The 17,770-nt window shown below is 36.0% G+C and overlaps 1 protein-coding gene across 1 annotated transcript in view; it reads right to left on the bottom strand.

Annotated features, from left to right (window-relative positions):
* DOCK2 (dedicator of cytokinesis 2) overlaps positions 1-17,770 on the bottom strand; it is a 188,082-nt gene that overhangs the window by 55,306 nt on the left and 115,006 nt on the right. The window contains exons 28-29 of the mRNA XM_082771334.1: positions 15,845-15,943; positions 14,023-14,117 (exon numbers count right to left, since the gene is read on the bottom strand). Coding sequence (XP_082627460.1) covers positions 14,023-14,117; positions 15,845-15,943 — 194 coding nt within the window. The remainder of the gene's footprint in view (positions 1-14,022; positions 14,118-15,844; positions 15,944-17,770) is intronic.

The following is a 17,770-nucleotide window of genomic DNA, read 5'->3' as shown; positions in this document are numbered from 1 at the left end:
CAAGGGAAAAACAATCCTACTCAAGCGCAGTCACTCACTATCAACTAGCTATTACCAATCAGGAAAAAGATCTAATAGTTGTAAAAAGCAGGTCCACCAAAACAAAACAAAACAAAACAAACAAACAAACAAAAATAAAAATAACTGTTTAATGGCATCAGGAAAAAAAACAAACAAACACAAAAAAACAAAACAAAAAAAAAACAAAACAAAACAAAAAACAAAACAAAAAAAACCAATAAATTAATTTGAATTAGTAGCAAATGTTAAGAGAACACAGGGTATCCATGTGTTACTGTCAAAGGAAAGTTGCATCCTAGTGTTGGATACTGTGTGCTGTTCTAGGCTCTCATCAAAAGGATAAAGAAATACCAGAGAGAGAGAGAGTAGAAAAGCAAACAAATGTGACAAAAATGATTACATGATTACATTTAATGGACTGTGGCTAATACTTGGTTTCTTCAGTCAAGGGACACAATATGACTACAGAGGGTTATGGTAGAACCTATAAAATTTGAAGTACCACAGAAACAACAGAGACCTACTGTTTGCTGTTTTTCATGCAAGAAGTGCACAACACTGAGCAAAATCATGGTGTATATTCAAAATAAGAAATAAGCTGTGAAAATCATTTCTACAGGATGCTGTGAATACCTGTATTTTATATCAGCTATTAGATGCATCAAAGACAAAAATCAGAGGAGGACTACTAAATGTCATCAGTCACTGGAGGCTGGGAGAACACAGAAATCAGTGTTACTTTACTCCCAGCTCTGTTATACTGTTCCTAGGAATCTTTAACAAGCCACTGTCAGAAAAAAAATACCAGGTGAAATGGATGTAGGTCTTATCACTAAAAAATAAAAAAATAAAAATAAATAAATAAACTGTAAGGGCTAAAGCCTTCTGTCTATCCATCTAACATTACTCTGTAACATTGATGTGATCAAGGAAATGAAATAGTTTGTACACAGTGCTGTGTCTTCCTATTTCCTCTGATTTCTTTCTTATTTCATGTGATCAGATAGACAGTATAATTTGAACTACTACAGTAAGTGTGCCACTGGAAGGTACTGCATTTCTAAGGGTGCTGTGTTTCTCTGCCTCATTATCGCATGCTTTTGGATGAACTTGTGTCCAATGGTCTAGGAAGCAATTTGATCTAATCTTCACTAGCGCTAGTTCAGCTAATTTTGCCAGTTGAATTAAGGGTCTGATCTGTGAAATGCTGAGTGTCATCAAATCACTTCAAGTTCAAGAGACCTCATTTTGCTCAACACTGTTCTTCCAGGCTATCACCACTCTCTATAAACAACCTCTACATGCTCATGGAACTGCCCTGTCTATCCACCACAATTTCAGCTTATGTTGGTCTGAATAGGCTATCGTACTTCGCTTTTGGCCTCTTCTGTGGCTTAGTCTTATTCTGGGAGATGAGATTTCCTCAGCACGCTGCCCCCCACTACCCACAACAAACTCAACATATTCTTTGCTAATGCTTTACTCTCATGGGTACCTTTATCTCTACAGAACTGCCTGATACTTGATAAAAAGAGTTTAAGATTTTGCTTAAAAAGGAATTCTAAAAAAAAATGGTCCACACACACAACAAAAAAATAAATACATGGTTAGACAGAACACAGACATAGTATCCTGGTCTTCCAGCATAAACAGAACAGTAGAGGTACTATTCCAAGTAGAAAATTTGGGTCAAGGCCCTTTTAGTGTCACATCTTTTCTCTAGAACTATATTGCTCTAGCTTCTCCTTTGATTTACAAAGTAAATTATTGCCAACTCACATAATCAAGTCCTTAAGCTGCAACTGCTCACAGTTTTCCCTTCACTCAAAGTTTTCTGTTGGGGTAGAAGGGAGTGTCCTCAGTCTTTGTGATTATTTTTCCCTTTCCCATCTTCTGTTTTTTTCACATCTTAACCCACCACCTAAATATCCTGTTTGGGCAGAACCTAGTATGGTGCTGATAATATGCCTTACAATTAAAAAAAAAAAAAAGACTTTGAAGTACTTTGCCTTTTAGCACAGAAATACAGTGCAAAATAGAGTAGAAATAATCATAATGACCCAAATGTGCATGAACTATACTGGTGTGAGTCTGCTTCATAATATGGATGTATTTTGTGTGTACCATATTTTAAAATTTTTGTGAAGAGCTTGCGGTTTAATGTTTGCCATACATAAAAAGCCCCAAGGACACTTTACAAAAAGTATAAGAATGTATTTAATGTCCAGAAAAAATTACTGAGCATATTAAAAATATTGATAGAGTTCTATACAATATAATCCTACGTATGCTATTTTGTGTGAATATCTCTTTCTTTCTCACAGATATCTTTTATCTGATATACTAGAATGACACATTTTCAAAAAGCATGCAATACTTCCATGCTGTCAAGTTCCAAATATTTTCATGCTTTTGTATTTTGCCTGGAGGATGAGTCTATTTCTGTCATTGTAAGGCAGTAGGTTTGAATTCTATTCCTGGCTCCTGCCAATGCCATGCTGTACCTACCTCAGTGACTTAATACATATATGCTTCAGTTTCCCCCTTCAGAAGAAGGGCATATTTATTGACTAGCCACAAGTGTGAAGTGAAACAGGTTCACTTCACATAAACACTGAGATTTTGATGAAAACGCAAAGTATAATTTTAATGAATATTGAAAAAAAATATTCCTCTTTAAAGAACTAAACATTGCTCCAAGAGGAGAAAGATAACTCATTTGATTGGAGAAATCATTCTCATTACATGATTATTCATAATGTTAGTCACATATTATAACTGACATAACAGAGAAGATACAGATAGAAAAAGATCATAAAAAGACTGGACCCTGGAACAGCTCAGGAAAATGTAGCACATACTATCCAACTTCAGAATAAATTATCTTGAAAAATGACTGAAAGTAATTATCTTGTCACAGTGCAACATAACTTACAGAATCACAGAATCATCTAGGTTGGAAGGGACCTCCAAGATCACCTAGTCCAACCTCTGACCTAACACTAACAAGTCCTCCACTAAACCATATCCCTAAGCTCTACATCTAAATGTCTTTTAAAGACCTCCAGGGATGGTGATTCAACCACTTCCCTGGGCAGCCTATTACAATGCCTAACAACCCTTTCGGTAAAGAAGTTCTTCCTAGTATCCAACCTAAACCTCCCCTGGTGCAACTTTAGCCCATTCCCCCTTGTCCTGTCACCAGGCACGTGGGAGAACAGACCAACCCCCACCTCGCTACAGCCTCCTTTAAGGTACCTGTAGAGAGCGGTACGGTCGCCCCTGAGCCTCCTCTTCTCCAGGCTGAACAAGCCCAGCTCCCTCAGCCGCTCCTCGTAGGACTTGTTCTCCAGGCCTCTCACCAGCTTCGTCGCCCTTCTCTGCACCCGCTCGAGCACCTCCATGTCCTTCTTGTAGCGAGGGGCCCAAAACTGAACACAGTACTCGAGGTGCGGCCTCACCAGAGCTGAGTACAGGGGGACAATCACTTCCCTAGCCCTGCTGGCCACACTGTTTCTTTTGCAAGCCAGGATGCTGTTGGCCTTCTTGGCCACCTGAGCACACTGCTGGCTCATATTCAGCCGACTACCAACCAATACTCCCAGGTCCTTCTCCGCCAGGCAGCTTTCCAATCACTCATCTCCCAGCCTGTAGTGCTGCTGGGGTTGTTGTGCCCCAGGTGCAGGACCCGGCACTTGGCCTTGTTGAACTTCATGCAGTTGACCTCAGCCCATCGGTGCAGCCTATCCAGATCCTCCTGCAGAGCCTTCCTGCCCTCGAGCAGATCAACACACGCACCTAACTTGGTGTCATCTGCGAACTTACTGAGGGTGCACTCGATCCCCTCATCCAGATCATCAATAAAGATGTTAAAGAAAACTGGCCCTAGTATTGAGCCCTGGGGGACTCCACTAGTGACCGGCCTCCAACTGGATTTAACTCCATTCACCACGACTCTTTGGGCCTGGTTAGCCAGCTAGTTTCTAACCCAACGAAGCGTACACCAGTCCAAGCCAAGAGCATCCAGTTTCTTGAGGAGACTGCTGTGGGAAACAGTGTCAAAAGCCTTACTGAAGTCAAGGTAGACCACATCCACAGCATTTCCCTCATCCACCAAGCACGTCACTTTGTCCTAGAAGATCAGGTTTGTCAAGCAGGACCTGCCTTTCATAAACCCATGCTGACTGGGCCTGACCACCTGCTTGCCTGCAAGTGCCACGTGATAACACTCAAGATGACCTGCTCCATGAGCTTTCCTGTCACTGAGGTCAAACTAACAGGCCTATAGTTTCCCAGGTCTACCTTCCAGCCCTTCTTGTAGATGGGCATCACGTTTGCTAGCCACCAGTTGACTGGGACCTCCTCTGATAGCCAGGACTGCTGATAAATTATGGAAAGTGTCTTGGCCAGTTCTTCCAACAGTTCTCTCAACACCCTTGGGTGGATCCCATCCGGCCCCATCGACTTGTGTACATCTAAGTGCTGTAGCAGGTTGCCAACAGTTTCCTCGTGGATTGTGAGGGCCACAATCTGCTCCCCATCCCTTTCCTTCCATAGTAGATCCTTCCTTGGAATGTGGAGAGATCTGCTCAGTTCTGCTTTCCAACTTTAGACTGATTAAAGGACGGGATTTTGGTTTCTCATACATGTAATTCAATTAGATGTTTTTTGTTATTAAACTTCTCTTGTTCACATTTGCCACTAACTTTAATCACTACAAGGGGCTATAAATATATTATTTCAAGCGTTCAATTATGAGAGATCTCTACGGTTACCTGAGTAATATGGAATTTATTTTCTCATTGATTGAAGCAATTTTGATCTAAAATAATTAAAATTCCTTTACCCACAGTCATTTCAATTATAATTTCTGAGTTTATAAGCATTTGTTATTCTCGTTTACCAGCCTCTTAGGCCTGGAGATTTATGGACGATCTTCAAGGCCAAAGTCTCTGCTCTTAATTTAAATATACAAAGGCAAGGCTTTGGCTTAGAAGAGCAAAAGGATCATCATGGTTCAGCTGCTGCTATGTCCTGTACCCTTCTCAGTGTCCTACTGCTTCTACTTTTATTTATTTTACTGGCAGATAAATTGATTTCAAATTCTGACAAGCACTATAAGAAGTCTTCATATTAAAGCCCAAAGAATAGAATCCTACACCACTGGATGTATATTCTAAATATGGCTCAAATAGCACTGTAAAATATACTAACAATCTAAGACCAAAAAAGCTGAAAATGTATGTCATGTTAAGACAAAGATTTTATTTCCAGTTTTTTTCCAGACAAATTTAAATAGAGGGAGTGAAAAAGAGAAAAGATGTAGTCATAAGCAGTCATGTAGTCATGATGCTAATCAAAGTAGGGTTCCTAGGTTATTCCTTAGAAGTGATTATTTAGTAGTAACATAGGTCTGCACATTGTCTCTGCTTTTGAAGTGCAAATAGGGGATAAACCTAAAAAATAGATCTGGAACTCCAAGTTATTTATAGCAAACAAGTTAGAACTAGTGCACCAGCTCCTTATAGCATAAATCAAAGAGATGATTACAGTTAAAAAATAATAATAATAAAAAAGTGAACTTTAGCAGACTTTATGCATGAAGGTAAAGCCAAAGGAAACTGCATTAAGAAATTATTTTTAAGTAATGGCTCTCCACTGCAATCTATCAACTTAAATAGGCATTGCTGTTCTTCAGTGGCTTTGCCAAAGACATCTTTCTCTGCATCTAGTTTCAGAACACTGTGGCCAAGATAATTACAAACAGTAGTCTAATATCCCTTTGTATTTAAAACCATGAATAGCCATGTAAATAAACGAGCTTGGTGTTGCAAAAAGGCTGAGCACTCAGTAGACTCAGCACTCCTCTTCTGCTCACAGTTCAAACAATGTTCTTCACTTAGCTCTGAACATACAATTTTCTGAGTAGCCAAACTAAATAAAAGAAATAAAATTCTGGGCCCACAAAATTTTATGAAAGACCAAAACCATGAGTGCACCATCCCTCTGACTCTCATACATGAATCCTTCCTAAATCAATAGTCTAAGAGCAGTGAGAGTGACTTGAGAGTCTTCCCAAGTTCACACAATACAGCATAAAATTTGGAAGTTCACGGTTTCAACTTTGATATAAGTAATCCAGATACTGAGGTGAAGACTGAATTCAGTCATCTAGTTATCTGTGAACCCAAACCCATGTTCACTACGTCTTCTAAAGGTATGAAGGTATGACTACACTGCAATATCTGCAAAGATGTAATCGAATATGGACTTTTACTGGATAATTGGAAAAAAGAAAAAAAAAAAAAAGCTTGAAAAGAACATTATTTCCCGTGTTGTGAAAAGTCTTACTCCAAGAAACCTTTAAAAATTTGCATTTTTAATACCATATCTGAAAAACAATGAAGACACAAAAACGCTTTAAAATTCAATTCTTCTTCCCAAATGCCCTATGCGCTTTTCCTTCAGAGAACATGGCCCACAATTAAAGACAGGAGGAGCTGCATTAACTTTAGTTTGGCAAGTTTGTGTTTGTAATCCCCAAAGGCCAATCAATCAGCACTTTCATTAGTGAACCCTCTACTTGATCATGAAAGAATATGAGAGTTCTTTCAAAGCCTAGGAGATGCATCAACTATTATTTTGAAGGTCTATACTGAGCTGTGACAGGCATGGTCTTGCTAGTTATGCCAATTAAATGAAGACTAGAGTAGGGAAAACAGAGCCAAAATAATGCTTCCATATCATTTATGTTGACTTGATAGGAGCATCCTCATGCCTTTGCAGAGGACACCTTTTTTTAACATGAAGCAGGCACAAAGGAGAAGCAGCTACTAAAGTCAATTCTCTTGTGGGCCTCTGTCATCTTTCCTCTTCTTTCTTACATGTAGAGCTACAAGACGGCATGTGAAATTAAGGAGACTTGCAAAGCAGGTCAGACACAATCACAAATGCTGATCATTATCAATGGCTGAAACAATGACCAGGAATTATAAACTACACCTGAAGATATTAAGTACACAGAGAGACCAGGCAATCAATCAATGTGACAGGCGAAATCAGAAACATACATTTACTATTTCAGTGACCAAAACAGCAGGAGAAAGACTGAGAAAACAGGTGAAGATAATGGCTAGATAACAAAAAATCTTTACAAGTTAACCACAGAAATAATCTGCTAACAAACTGGCAAACTATCATTAATTTAGAAATGAAGGGCAATGTAAAAAAGAAATACTACTTAAAAACCTTGCAGCCATGTGAAATCTTGTTATTAAGAGCATCATAATGTCAACACTTAAGAAGCAATTCACTTCCATTGTAACTGGAAAAATATGACCACTGGTGCAAAGAAAGTAGTATAATTTAATCATATTTCTTCCTTTGTTTCAATTCAGTATTACTACAGACTGAAGCAGAATTTTTGTACCATTCAGACCGAATGAAAATTGGTTTTTTATTAGAATTTTCCTAAACGCTTATGTCAATGTATGACAAGACTCTATGCAAACAGCATGGTCAGAAAACAACTGCTTAGAAGTAACTATTACCCAGCTTCTCCTGTCTCAGTTAAAACTTGTTTTGTACAATTCAATTTCTTTATTAGTAGAGTGCTTATTATTTGAAAAATTTACCTTGAATAGCTATGCCAAGCATACAAAACCACTACATGCTACAAAATATCAGAGGTATTTTGACAGTAGTACAAAAGCAACACCTAGACAAAGACAAGAATGAGCAATTGTTTTGCTGCTGTACAATCAAATGCAAAACATGACAGTTTCCATTAGAGATGTCTATTTTGCTAGCAATCTGTTTATACGCAGCTCTTAATTCAGCATCTACTTACAGCATGTTTTAAAAACTGCTTATCTCCCATTTTGGATACAAATTAATTTTTTGAAACTGTATATTAGGTACATGCAAATCTCTTTTGAAAATGTGATCTTTAGCATGCTTTCAAGAAACATCAAAGCTGGAGAACCAAGTGGATAAAAAGCTGGCATAATACTTCCTGATACAAGTAACATATTTGGAAAAGCATTCTCAGTAATTTTCTTTATACTATGAGTATCTTTTAACTTGAGTTTGCTCTCCTTTTTCATGTACTTCAGCTAATTGTTTTCAGAGTAGTAATATCTTGATTAAAAATAAAATAAAATAAAAATCACACGTCTTTGGTGCTAGATCAAGACTGGGAATAAAAGATACAAAGTCAGAACCATACGTGACTTAACATAGTTGCTTCAGAATGCCATACACTAATAAATACTGTCATATTTGTTTCCCCTCTGCTAACACTGATTTACCCTTACTGCAATATTTCTATATATCATTTAGTCCTCATTTTTATATATCTAATACTTGTGCAAAGGTGATAGTTTGATAAATAAATTTACAGAAAGAAATACTCCTATTATTCAAACGTCAAATGATTAAAATTGCACTATTACATTAAAGTAATGGATAACGCTGTGGATAGCCAGTGCTTAATACTAAGTGGGCTTTTTTTTTTTTTTTCTTGTTGTTGTCATTTAGTTGGTTTTTAAAGCTCTGCATTCAGGCTCTGTATTTTATTTATGATCTCAACAAAACATTTTAAAGGTTAAAAAAAAAAAAAAAAAGTATTTGGGCTTTGCTTTTTCTTTTCCCCATTTAATAAATTTTCTGTATTTGAAATAAATTCTCTCTACTTGTATTATTTTATAACAGTATATGTACTTTCTATTTTTTCCAGACATTCTTATTGAAAATACTTAGCAAGTAAACACATTCAATATAGATTGTGTATTTTTTATTTTTTTTTAACTTCCAAGGAAGCCTGACTTTTTCTGAAGATAAGAATACAAACTGTAATTACAGACAAATATGCATTTCCCTTTTGTCTAAGTGTTACTTACTTGAGTTTACTACTTCACAACTGAAACTGTATCAATACAGTGGTAGTTGCACCGAACCAAAAGATTAGGTCTTAAAAAGATCATTATGCATTAAATTCATAGTACACCAACAGGGTTATTTTGTGATGTAGCTTTCAAAAATACAAGATAGCTGTTCAAAATAATGTTACATATATGCAGTTGTCTCATTTTTAATTTCCTAGAAATATCTTCAGATATGAAGCATTGATTGAAGTTACTTGTCAGAAAAGAGAGCATGGACAGATTGCGGTATAGCTTCTACATCTGATGAAAATTATGGGTACTGAATTTTTCAGTACCCATACAACAGGTGTTTTCAGTACACATACAACAGTTTATATCTTGCCGAATTTCTGAAAACACCACATTAACAAGTTCTTCTGAGTTGGGTTGTTCTCCTCACTGAGATTTTCACTTGTAATTGAAGAACTTGTACTCTACGAGCATGAGCATCCTAGGAATCAGCCCCAAGAAAGATGAGCCACTTTGCAGTGGGAGGGGAAAAGGATGACTCACAGCATGTTTTCTCTCTACATTTTAGATGAAAGACTAAATGACTACCATCAAACGTAATACACACCTAATGTGTACTGTGACCATGATATGCAATAGCCTGTCTTGCTGCAGTCAAGATGGCCTTGGATGATCTGCTGCAGTCACCGCATAATTGTTTAGGTGCTCAGTAAGCAGACAATTGCATAACATGGCTAACAACGGGCAACATACAGTTAGTGTGAGTAAACATACTGTAGTACTAAGTATTAGGAAGAAGCGATTGATTGAAATGTAGGGTTACATCAGGCTGAACCAGATTTAATCACACATGGTTGTAAGAGATGTTCTGTTTATAAGACAGCAAAGCACTGAATGGCTCAGTCAGACATATCAGCTGCAGCTGGAATTTTAACTCTCCATGGAAGTAAGCTTACAATCCACAATGAAACAACTGCCTCTTCTCTTTATCTGCCTTATTCCATTTCCCAAGGCAAATCTTATTCCATTTGTTCTATTAAAGTACTGACTTTTGTGAGAACTTGGAAAGACAAGTAGGAAACAGAGTTCCCTAGATTTAATGGAAAGGAAATACAAATCCATCAATCTGGGGACACTGTGCACCAAATATCCAATGTAGAAGAACAATAAATTAATAAATAAAATGTTCTACCTCTGAAAGGACCATTACATATGCGTTATATATACACACACACAGAGGGAAATTTCATTTCAGCACATTTTTAGTCTCACAGCAGAAACAAACCCTCTAAGTGCACATCTTATCACTAATGATTAAAATGATGACTGAACAGTACAAGCCATCTGAAGCTGTTATGTTTCATATACCTTCTTGTGCATTCATACACTAAGGGATATTTTCATTAGACATTTACACTTGTTGCTTAGAATACTTTTTCATGTACTTAATTTACAAAGTTATGCTATATGCCATAAGCATGTGTGAAAATGCCTTCTGCCTGACCCCCTGAAAATTCAAGCACTTGATAAAGACAGATGCATTTCTGTCAAGCCTGCTTAGGCCAGCCAAATGTTTCCCAAGGAAAACGAGACCAAAAGAAACAAGAAAAAAAAAACTTGTACACAATAGATCAGCCTTTCAAATTCTGTCTTATTTGCTCAGGATAAACTGCAACGCTGTCATCCATATTTAGTTACATAAACCAATCTTAACTCCTAATGCATGCCTGAAAACAAGAGCAAAAACTAACTTGAAGTGTTTGCATTTTTTTCCTCCTAGGAATAAATAAATAAACACCCCTTTTTATTCTCTGCAAGACAAACAATGAGACAGGCAATGTTTTATGCCAACTGTTGAAACATATCTGTATAGAATAAAACAGAGTTTTCCTCTGAGAATAGAATCACTTCCTATTAATAATCAAGAAAGTAATATTAAGGATTTTTTTTTTCCTATTTTGATATGTAATTTGATATTCACTATTTAAAAATCCCATCACAATTGTCAGAGACAGAACCAAGTCTCAGACTGAACTCCAGCACCAGCTGGAGTAAAGAATAAAGCACAGTCTTATTAACTGGATTTGTTTACCTTGTGTAGAGTCAGTTCCACTAGCACTTGTGCATAGTCACAATATCCACTGACATCAATACCAGTAACAGTAGCAAATATTTCTAAAATGTGAAAATAGAAGTTTCCATTTCCACCAACAGATAGATGGAAGACTGTGTTTTCAGCAGCAATATACAGTTTGCAGCATCCCTCCCATCTGTATTTAAATTAAACTTGTTTAAAAAAGGCATGTTCCCATACTTCCTGCAACTGCATTCAGTATCCCTTCTTTCCCAAACCATTCTGTCATTCTTGAAAAACGTTCTTAAATTGTTAATACCAGCCCAAGTTTTTTTATTCTTAATGTCTAAAAGAAAATGCAGTCCAACAGCTACTAAACTTGTTGCATGCACTTGTTAAAGGCTGTGCTTGCAACTTTATAAATGCCATCTCCTCATAAAGCACGAATCAACTTTTTTTTTTCTTTTTTTTTTTTGTAATTCACAGATCAATACTATAACCAGCTACTTGCTCTGAAAAGACTTTTTCTATTCAAAGATACTGTTGATGAGAAATATGCATATGTATAGTGTGGAATTTTATTTTATTTTACTTTTTCAGAAGTCATGTTTAACTAAGCCATTCACCAATGTTACCAAAAAAAAAAAAAAAAAAAAAAAAGGTCTGAAATCCCTAAATCCCTACTTTCCATTTCTTCAAATGTTACCCTGTGCTAGGTGAAGAATTGGAACTTCTTCTGCCTCATTCTGCAGGTTGGCCAGGACCTAATGATACAACATACAGTTGCTGGTAGTCTGACGAATGGTGAGATATCTGGGGTTGCAGGTGGCACTGATTTGAAGCCATAATTAGATTTTCCTGAACTAATAGTGCCACTACAACATATGAGCTACATGAGATCTTGAGGTACCAGGTCTTGAGGGTGTTACCAAGCAGTTCATCTGCGAAAAAGCAGCTATTTTTAGTATGTATAATGAAAGAAAATCAGCAATATTTCCAGCTGTTTTGCCAAATACCGTCAGTGCTAAACTCTTCAAGTTAGACTTAAAACGGTCTAGGGATCACTTGACTCTGAATTATGTCTGAAAACAATCACAGACACAGGTAATGAAAACATATTTTATAAAAAGCTTAACTACTGGTGTTAGAAAATACCCTATGCTTATCTCACATGGACTTTTTCAGCAAATAGTGTCCAACCTTAAGATGCACTGGTGAAAAAGTCCTGTAGAATTTTATTTTTAGTTTACCTAAAGTAGACTAAAATACCTAAGTATAATGTTGACAAGATTCAAAAAACAAATCATATGGACACAGAAACAATGGATATGCTTATGAAACCACTTCAGACTGGACTCTAACCAAAACTGATTCAATGCACTAATTATGATATAATCAAGTGTTTTCAAACTCAGTCTGAGCAATTACCATTTCAAAGCCCAGAGGAACAGAAGGGATGTGAATGTTTCAATTGCTAACTGCCATAACCATTTCTTTTACTCAGTGAATCTCAGATCCTATGCAGTTCAGGAAGACAATGAGGTATGGGTATTTCTTGGGAGAAATGATGTGCCTCTAAATTAAAATTATGAATACCTGAGAGATGAAGTGGACCATACAGTTTTACCTAAACCAGAAAAAGCATTTCCCCACAAAGCCATGTACCTAGGAATTACTGCTTTTAATAAGCTGATAGCCAATCATCTATGTACCACAAGTGGAATAAAGTGCACTTACAAGCAGCAGCAACTAGGAAGAAGTGTGCAGTAAGCAACCCTCATTAACAAAAGTTAATTAAATTGACCATGAAGGATCACAAAAATAACTCAGCTATTATATCAGGTATTATGACCTCAGTGAGGATTTTACTATTTCCCAAAGTGTTCTGCCCCATCTAGCATGACATGAAAAAGAACATTCTTCCCAACTTACTGTTAATGGAAGGAAAGAGGAAAAGTAAATAAAAACAAACAAACAAACAAGAAAACATTCTGTTTCCTCTCTGTTAAAGTACTCTGTTGATTCTCAGTTGCTAATAAGAACACTCCCACATCAGTGAGCCTCTGCCTCACTTTGGGAATTGTCTTTGGCCAATTAAGAGGCTTTGGGAATAACGATATGCCTTAAAAGCAAACAGCACATCATCTTATATAATAATAATTTAAATGAATATGCAATAAACCATTCCAATGGGCAATACACAGGATCAACCAACATTCTCATGATCAACCAATGCTTGGCTTATCCCACTATCATTTATGACAACACCAAATCAGACAGATTATAGCCACAGGTTAAAGTGTACAATCTGCACGGTTTAAGATATTTTTCCTTTAGTTAATTTTATTATATTGGAGTTCTCAAAGATACCTTATTAATAGCAATTTCTCATAGAGTAAATAGCAGCAAGTATGATAAACTTGATTATACAAGCTTCTGCTTAGATGACAACTTGATCTACATAGGTAATGTAGATGTTTGAAGTAATCAATCTCAATGAATCCCCAGATGATACATAAGATAGCAATACACTTCCTCAAAAAGCATCCTGGACCCAGACTTCTCCTACAAATACAGAGATGCCCTCAAAGACCTGGTCTTTGTGATCTTTTCAGCAATCCAACAAAGCATATCAGCTTAGGAAAAAAAAAAAAAAAAAATTGCTTTCTAGCTCGTGCATCACAGTTAACTCACTGAGGACATGCTGAAATGGTACAATTAAGATTTAACTGGCCTTTTACAGTTTAGCTTCTGTTGACTGTCACCGACCGTACAAACCAACTATCTACTTCCACTTCAATGTTACTTATTCTTTCCTTTGTTGTAACTGGATTTAGAGCACAGGCAGCTAGCTATTTAATGTATCGTCAGTAAATTATTTCAGATGTTGACCTCTTCTTGACATTCACCAAATTGGAATGGTATTATCTTAGTTGGAATGGCAAAACTTCACTTTTTTTCAGAAGATATAAAACAAGTTCACTTTTCAGAAGCACACAAAACACAAGCACTGAACTTCCAGCCCCACTTTACCTGTTCTGCACCATGCTCATTGCTATCCAGTCTGAAGGGTAAACATTTTTTCCAATGAGATCTTTGAACATTATGAATGTTTCCATCAAGAAGTCCTAGAACAGCAAAATACAGTAAATAAACTTTGTGTTACACAGTCACATAAGTGTTCCTGCTGCAATTAAAGAACTAAGAGGGAGGGCTCCACTCTGCTCCTAGTGAAGTTAATGGAAAAAAATCCCGCTGATACCAGTAAACCCAGGGTTGGAACTGAAGTCCTGCAAAAGAGCAGCCCCAGAATCAAAATGAAGAAAGTTGTTACGTTGAGCTCTTAAGAAAAGATATGCCATAAATGAATGGAAATAAAAAGTTTTAGTACTATATATAGGAAAGCTGCTGAATTGCATACTATTTAGCCAGTCTCATAATGCATAACAAATTAACAGATCTGAAAAACAATACACTTTTCTACTTAGTCGATTTAGTCTAATTTTAGTATTCTAAATAAAAAATTTAAGGCACAGACAGAAAATCCTCCAAAAAATATATATTTTTCCAACAACTATTTAGAGATTCTGGTATACTGAACAAAAATAAAATGAACATCATAATTCAAGCTCTATTTCATGTATAGTGCATATATGCAGTTTTACCCCTGAATTTCTGAGCAAGTCAGCTAAAAATCTGAGGCTAGCAAGATGAAATGTCATCATCTACATGTATTACCAAAACCTCACAAGCAGTTCTCTGCAACATTTGTACTTTGTCAAATTACTTAGAGAAAAAAGTGAACAATAGCTTTCAACACCATGGTTTGAAAAACAGTCTTTATCTTCACTGACATGCTTATGCTCAAGAAGACAACAAATTGATGCCTTTATAAATGGAGAAAAAAAAAAAAAGAGTTTGTTTTGTTTTGTTTTGTTTTTTAAATGTGCTCTTCAGATCTGTTCAAGCAGATGAAGTATTACTACACCTGATAGTCTTCATTAGAATTTCTAGATATTATCTAGGACCAAGTACCTGAAGTACATAAACTGCTTGGAAGCTGAAGTTATTTTAAAATACTCCTATGTTTTCAGGTAAATTCAGGCACATGAAGAATTGCAAAATTTAGCCATGATTTGATCTGCTAGAATTTCAGTTATGGCACAACACTGACTATAACAAAGAAAGGAAAGCGGACAAATCTTGCCAACTGAACGTATTACTTCCATGGAGAACCCATAGATCATGTAAACAAAACCTTAGCCAATACCTAGACTTATTTTGGACTTATGTCAGGAGTATAAATTAAGGGAAAAAGGTCTCCTGAAACCAGTGACCAATGGTACGAAACAGAAATGCACACCAAATATCATTAATTTATGCCAGGAACAACTGATATAAAAAGTTGCATTTAATTGCATTTAGCACACATTATCTTGACCAACAGTGGAACTAGATCACGATGTGCAAAATGTGGATGAAGGGTTGGAATAGTCAGGGATTGCTTTGCTGCTGTTTTTTGTTGGTGGTGGTGGTATGTTTTTTTGTTGTTGTTTCTCCTCAAAACAGAGTGAAACAAAGATCCCATTACTTAATGCTTGATTATTAAATTACTTCCTAAGTGCTATGGACAACAATAGTGACATTTATATCTTTCCAAATTTCTGATCTTAGTATTGTACAAAGACACCATTAGAAGAGGGAGGCAATAAAATGATGGAGAGGCAGAAAATGTACATAAACGGACTTCATGCTAAGAAGAATCAGGCAAGATAGTTCAAAACAACACTTTATTTTTCATAGCTAATAAAATAATTCTAATTAATTATCATCTATGTGTTTGTTTTGTACTCACCACTAGCTCTGAACTTGTCTGAAAAGTTTCAATGTAAACTGAGTAATGCTGGTTGTTCATCTGGTTTAAGATTGCTGTCATGCATGCAACAAAATGACTCTGAAAGAAAACAAGAAAAAATCAATTGAAACATAACACACATCTAGATTAATTTAGATATTGGACTTTATTCTTTCTAAATCAGACCTATTCCAAATGCCTAATAATTATTTTTAAAGGATATTAAAATAATATCAAATGACAACTTTCACAAGCCCATATGCGAAACATAGTAAGAACTCAGAGAGGGTAATTCAAAAGCTACCTTGGCAATAGGCTCTGGAGAAAAAATCTGCACCATTTATGAAAAGCACATGGAAGCACACAATCTGCAACCAGAAAACTTTATATATAAAATACAACTCAGTATTACTATAAGACTCTTAAAAGGCAAGTGATATTTCCTAGGATTCTTTCATTATGAATTCATAGGAAGAAAAAATATATTTGATCAAAACTTTCTAATCATCCTAGAAACAAAGGCTATGGTATTTTACAGGAAGAAATAGTGCAAGAAAGGATATATTTTACAGATGTTTAAGTAACTACTACAGAACTCTAAAGCTTCTATAAAATACTATTATTTTCATCTCTCAAAACTCCAAACTTCCTCAAAAGGAAATACTTTTTTTCTCAATTCCTTAAGATGAAGTGTTGCAAAATATAAAATTATCTATAAGCCTAGGTTTTCACTGCCTTTGACTGAGACTCAGAAAGATATTCCTCATATCTCAGTGGTAGCAGGCTTAACTATTGTTAGTATACCTGTAAGACAGAAAAGAATCCTCCTTATTGACGCATTCTAATTGCCTGAATTCTTGTTTTAAATTGAACCTGCCTTCACTATATTAAAAGAAGAGATTATGAAGGAGATGATACAAAATAACTTTCTAGCTTGATTTGAACCTTTTCATCATGCTTGTTTAGGATAGCTAGAGGTGACTCCCCTGTCCCTCTGACCAGAAGCTTATTTCCCCTTGTTACTAACCAGATTCTCAGTTTAACTCAGATTCACTTTACACTTTTGTTACGCCAGAAAGGCAACACAGGCACACATTACCAAAGTATCAGCTGCAGTTTGCCATCCCCGACCATTTTGTGTACCACTTAAAGGGAAGCCCTCTTTAACTTCAGGTTGTGGCCACTAGAGGTCTTTCAGTTTCATATGTTAGCTGCTGTTCAGTTTGTACTGCCTTTTTATTTTTTTTATTTATTCCTACGTGAGCAGACCCACTACACTTCTGGCATACAAACAGTGAAAATTACAATATAAAGGACCTATTATACCTTCTTTTGGAGTGACACTAGTGCTAGTAACAGGCTTGTCTACTTTGTAAGACTAGGAAGACACATTTTCTGCGGGTAAAGCCAAAGATTTCAGGTAAGGTATCGTGTTCTCGGGTAATGATGCTTTTTTAAAAAGAAATGCTGATTTTCCTGCTGTAGTAGTTCACTTTTACAGTTATGGGTTAGAAAAGTGTTTTCTGTGATGTTAAATATGAAGCTGGAAGTAATAATGAATGAATTTCAAATGATTCAATATTGAAACTGTGTTTTTCCTTCTGATGTCTTGATTTTGAAAAAAATTACTGACAGAAGTTAGAGAATATTATACATGAAAAACAGCTTGTGTTTTTAGTAGTTAAACATATGCCAGAAAATGCCTTTCTGCACTAATATTAAATAATCACTTCTTGAAATAAGTAGCATTTCTTTGCAAGCTTTAAATAGACCTTTTATGTTGCTTAAAGGCATAAAGACTTTAAGAAGGTTTTTTTTGTTGTTGTTGAAACCAACTTCTAAAATGTGTCTAGCTATATCTGTTCTTATTATATTGTCATTTTAAAATTGTATTGTCATTTTAAAATTACCAGATGATTGATTGAT

Source organism: Aythya marila (genome assembly GCF_965140915.1).
Source record: "Aythya marila genome assembly, chromosome: 14".
Classification (NCBI taxonomy): Eukaryota; Metazoa; Chordata; class Aves; order Anseriformes; family Anatidae; genus Aythya; species Aythya marila.
This window is presented reverse-complemented; position numbering and strand designations above follow the sequence as displayed.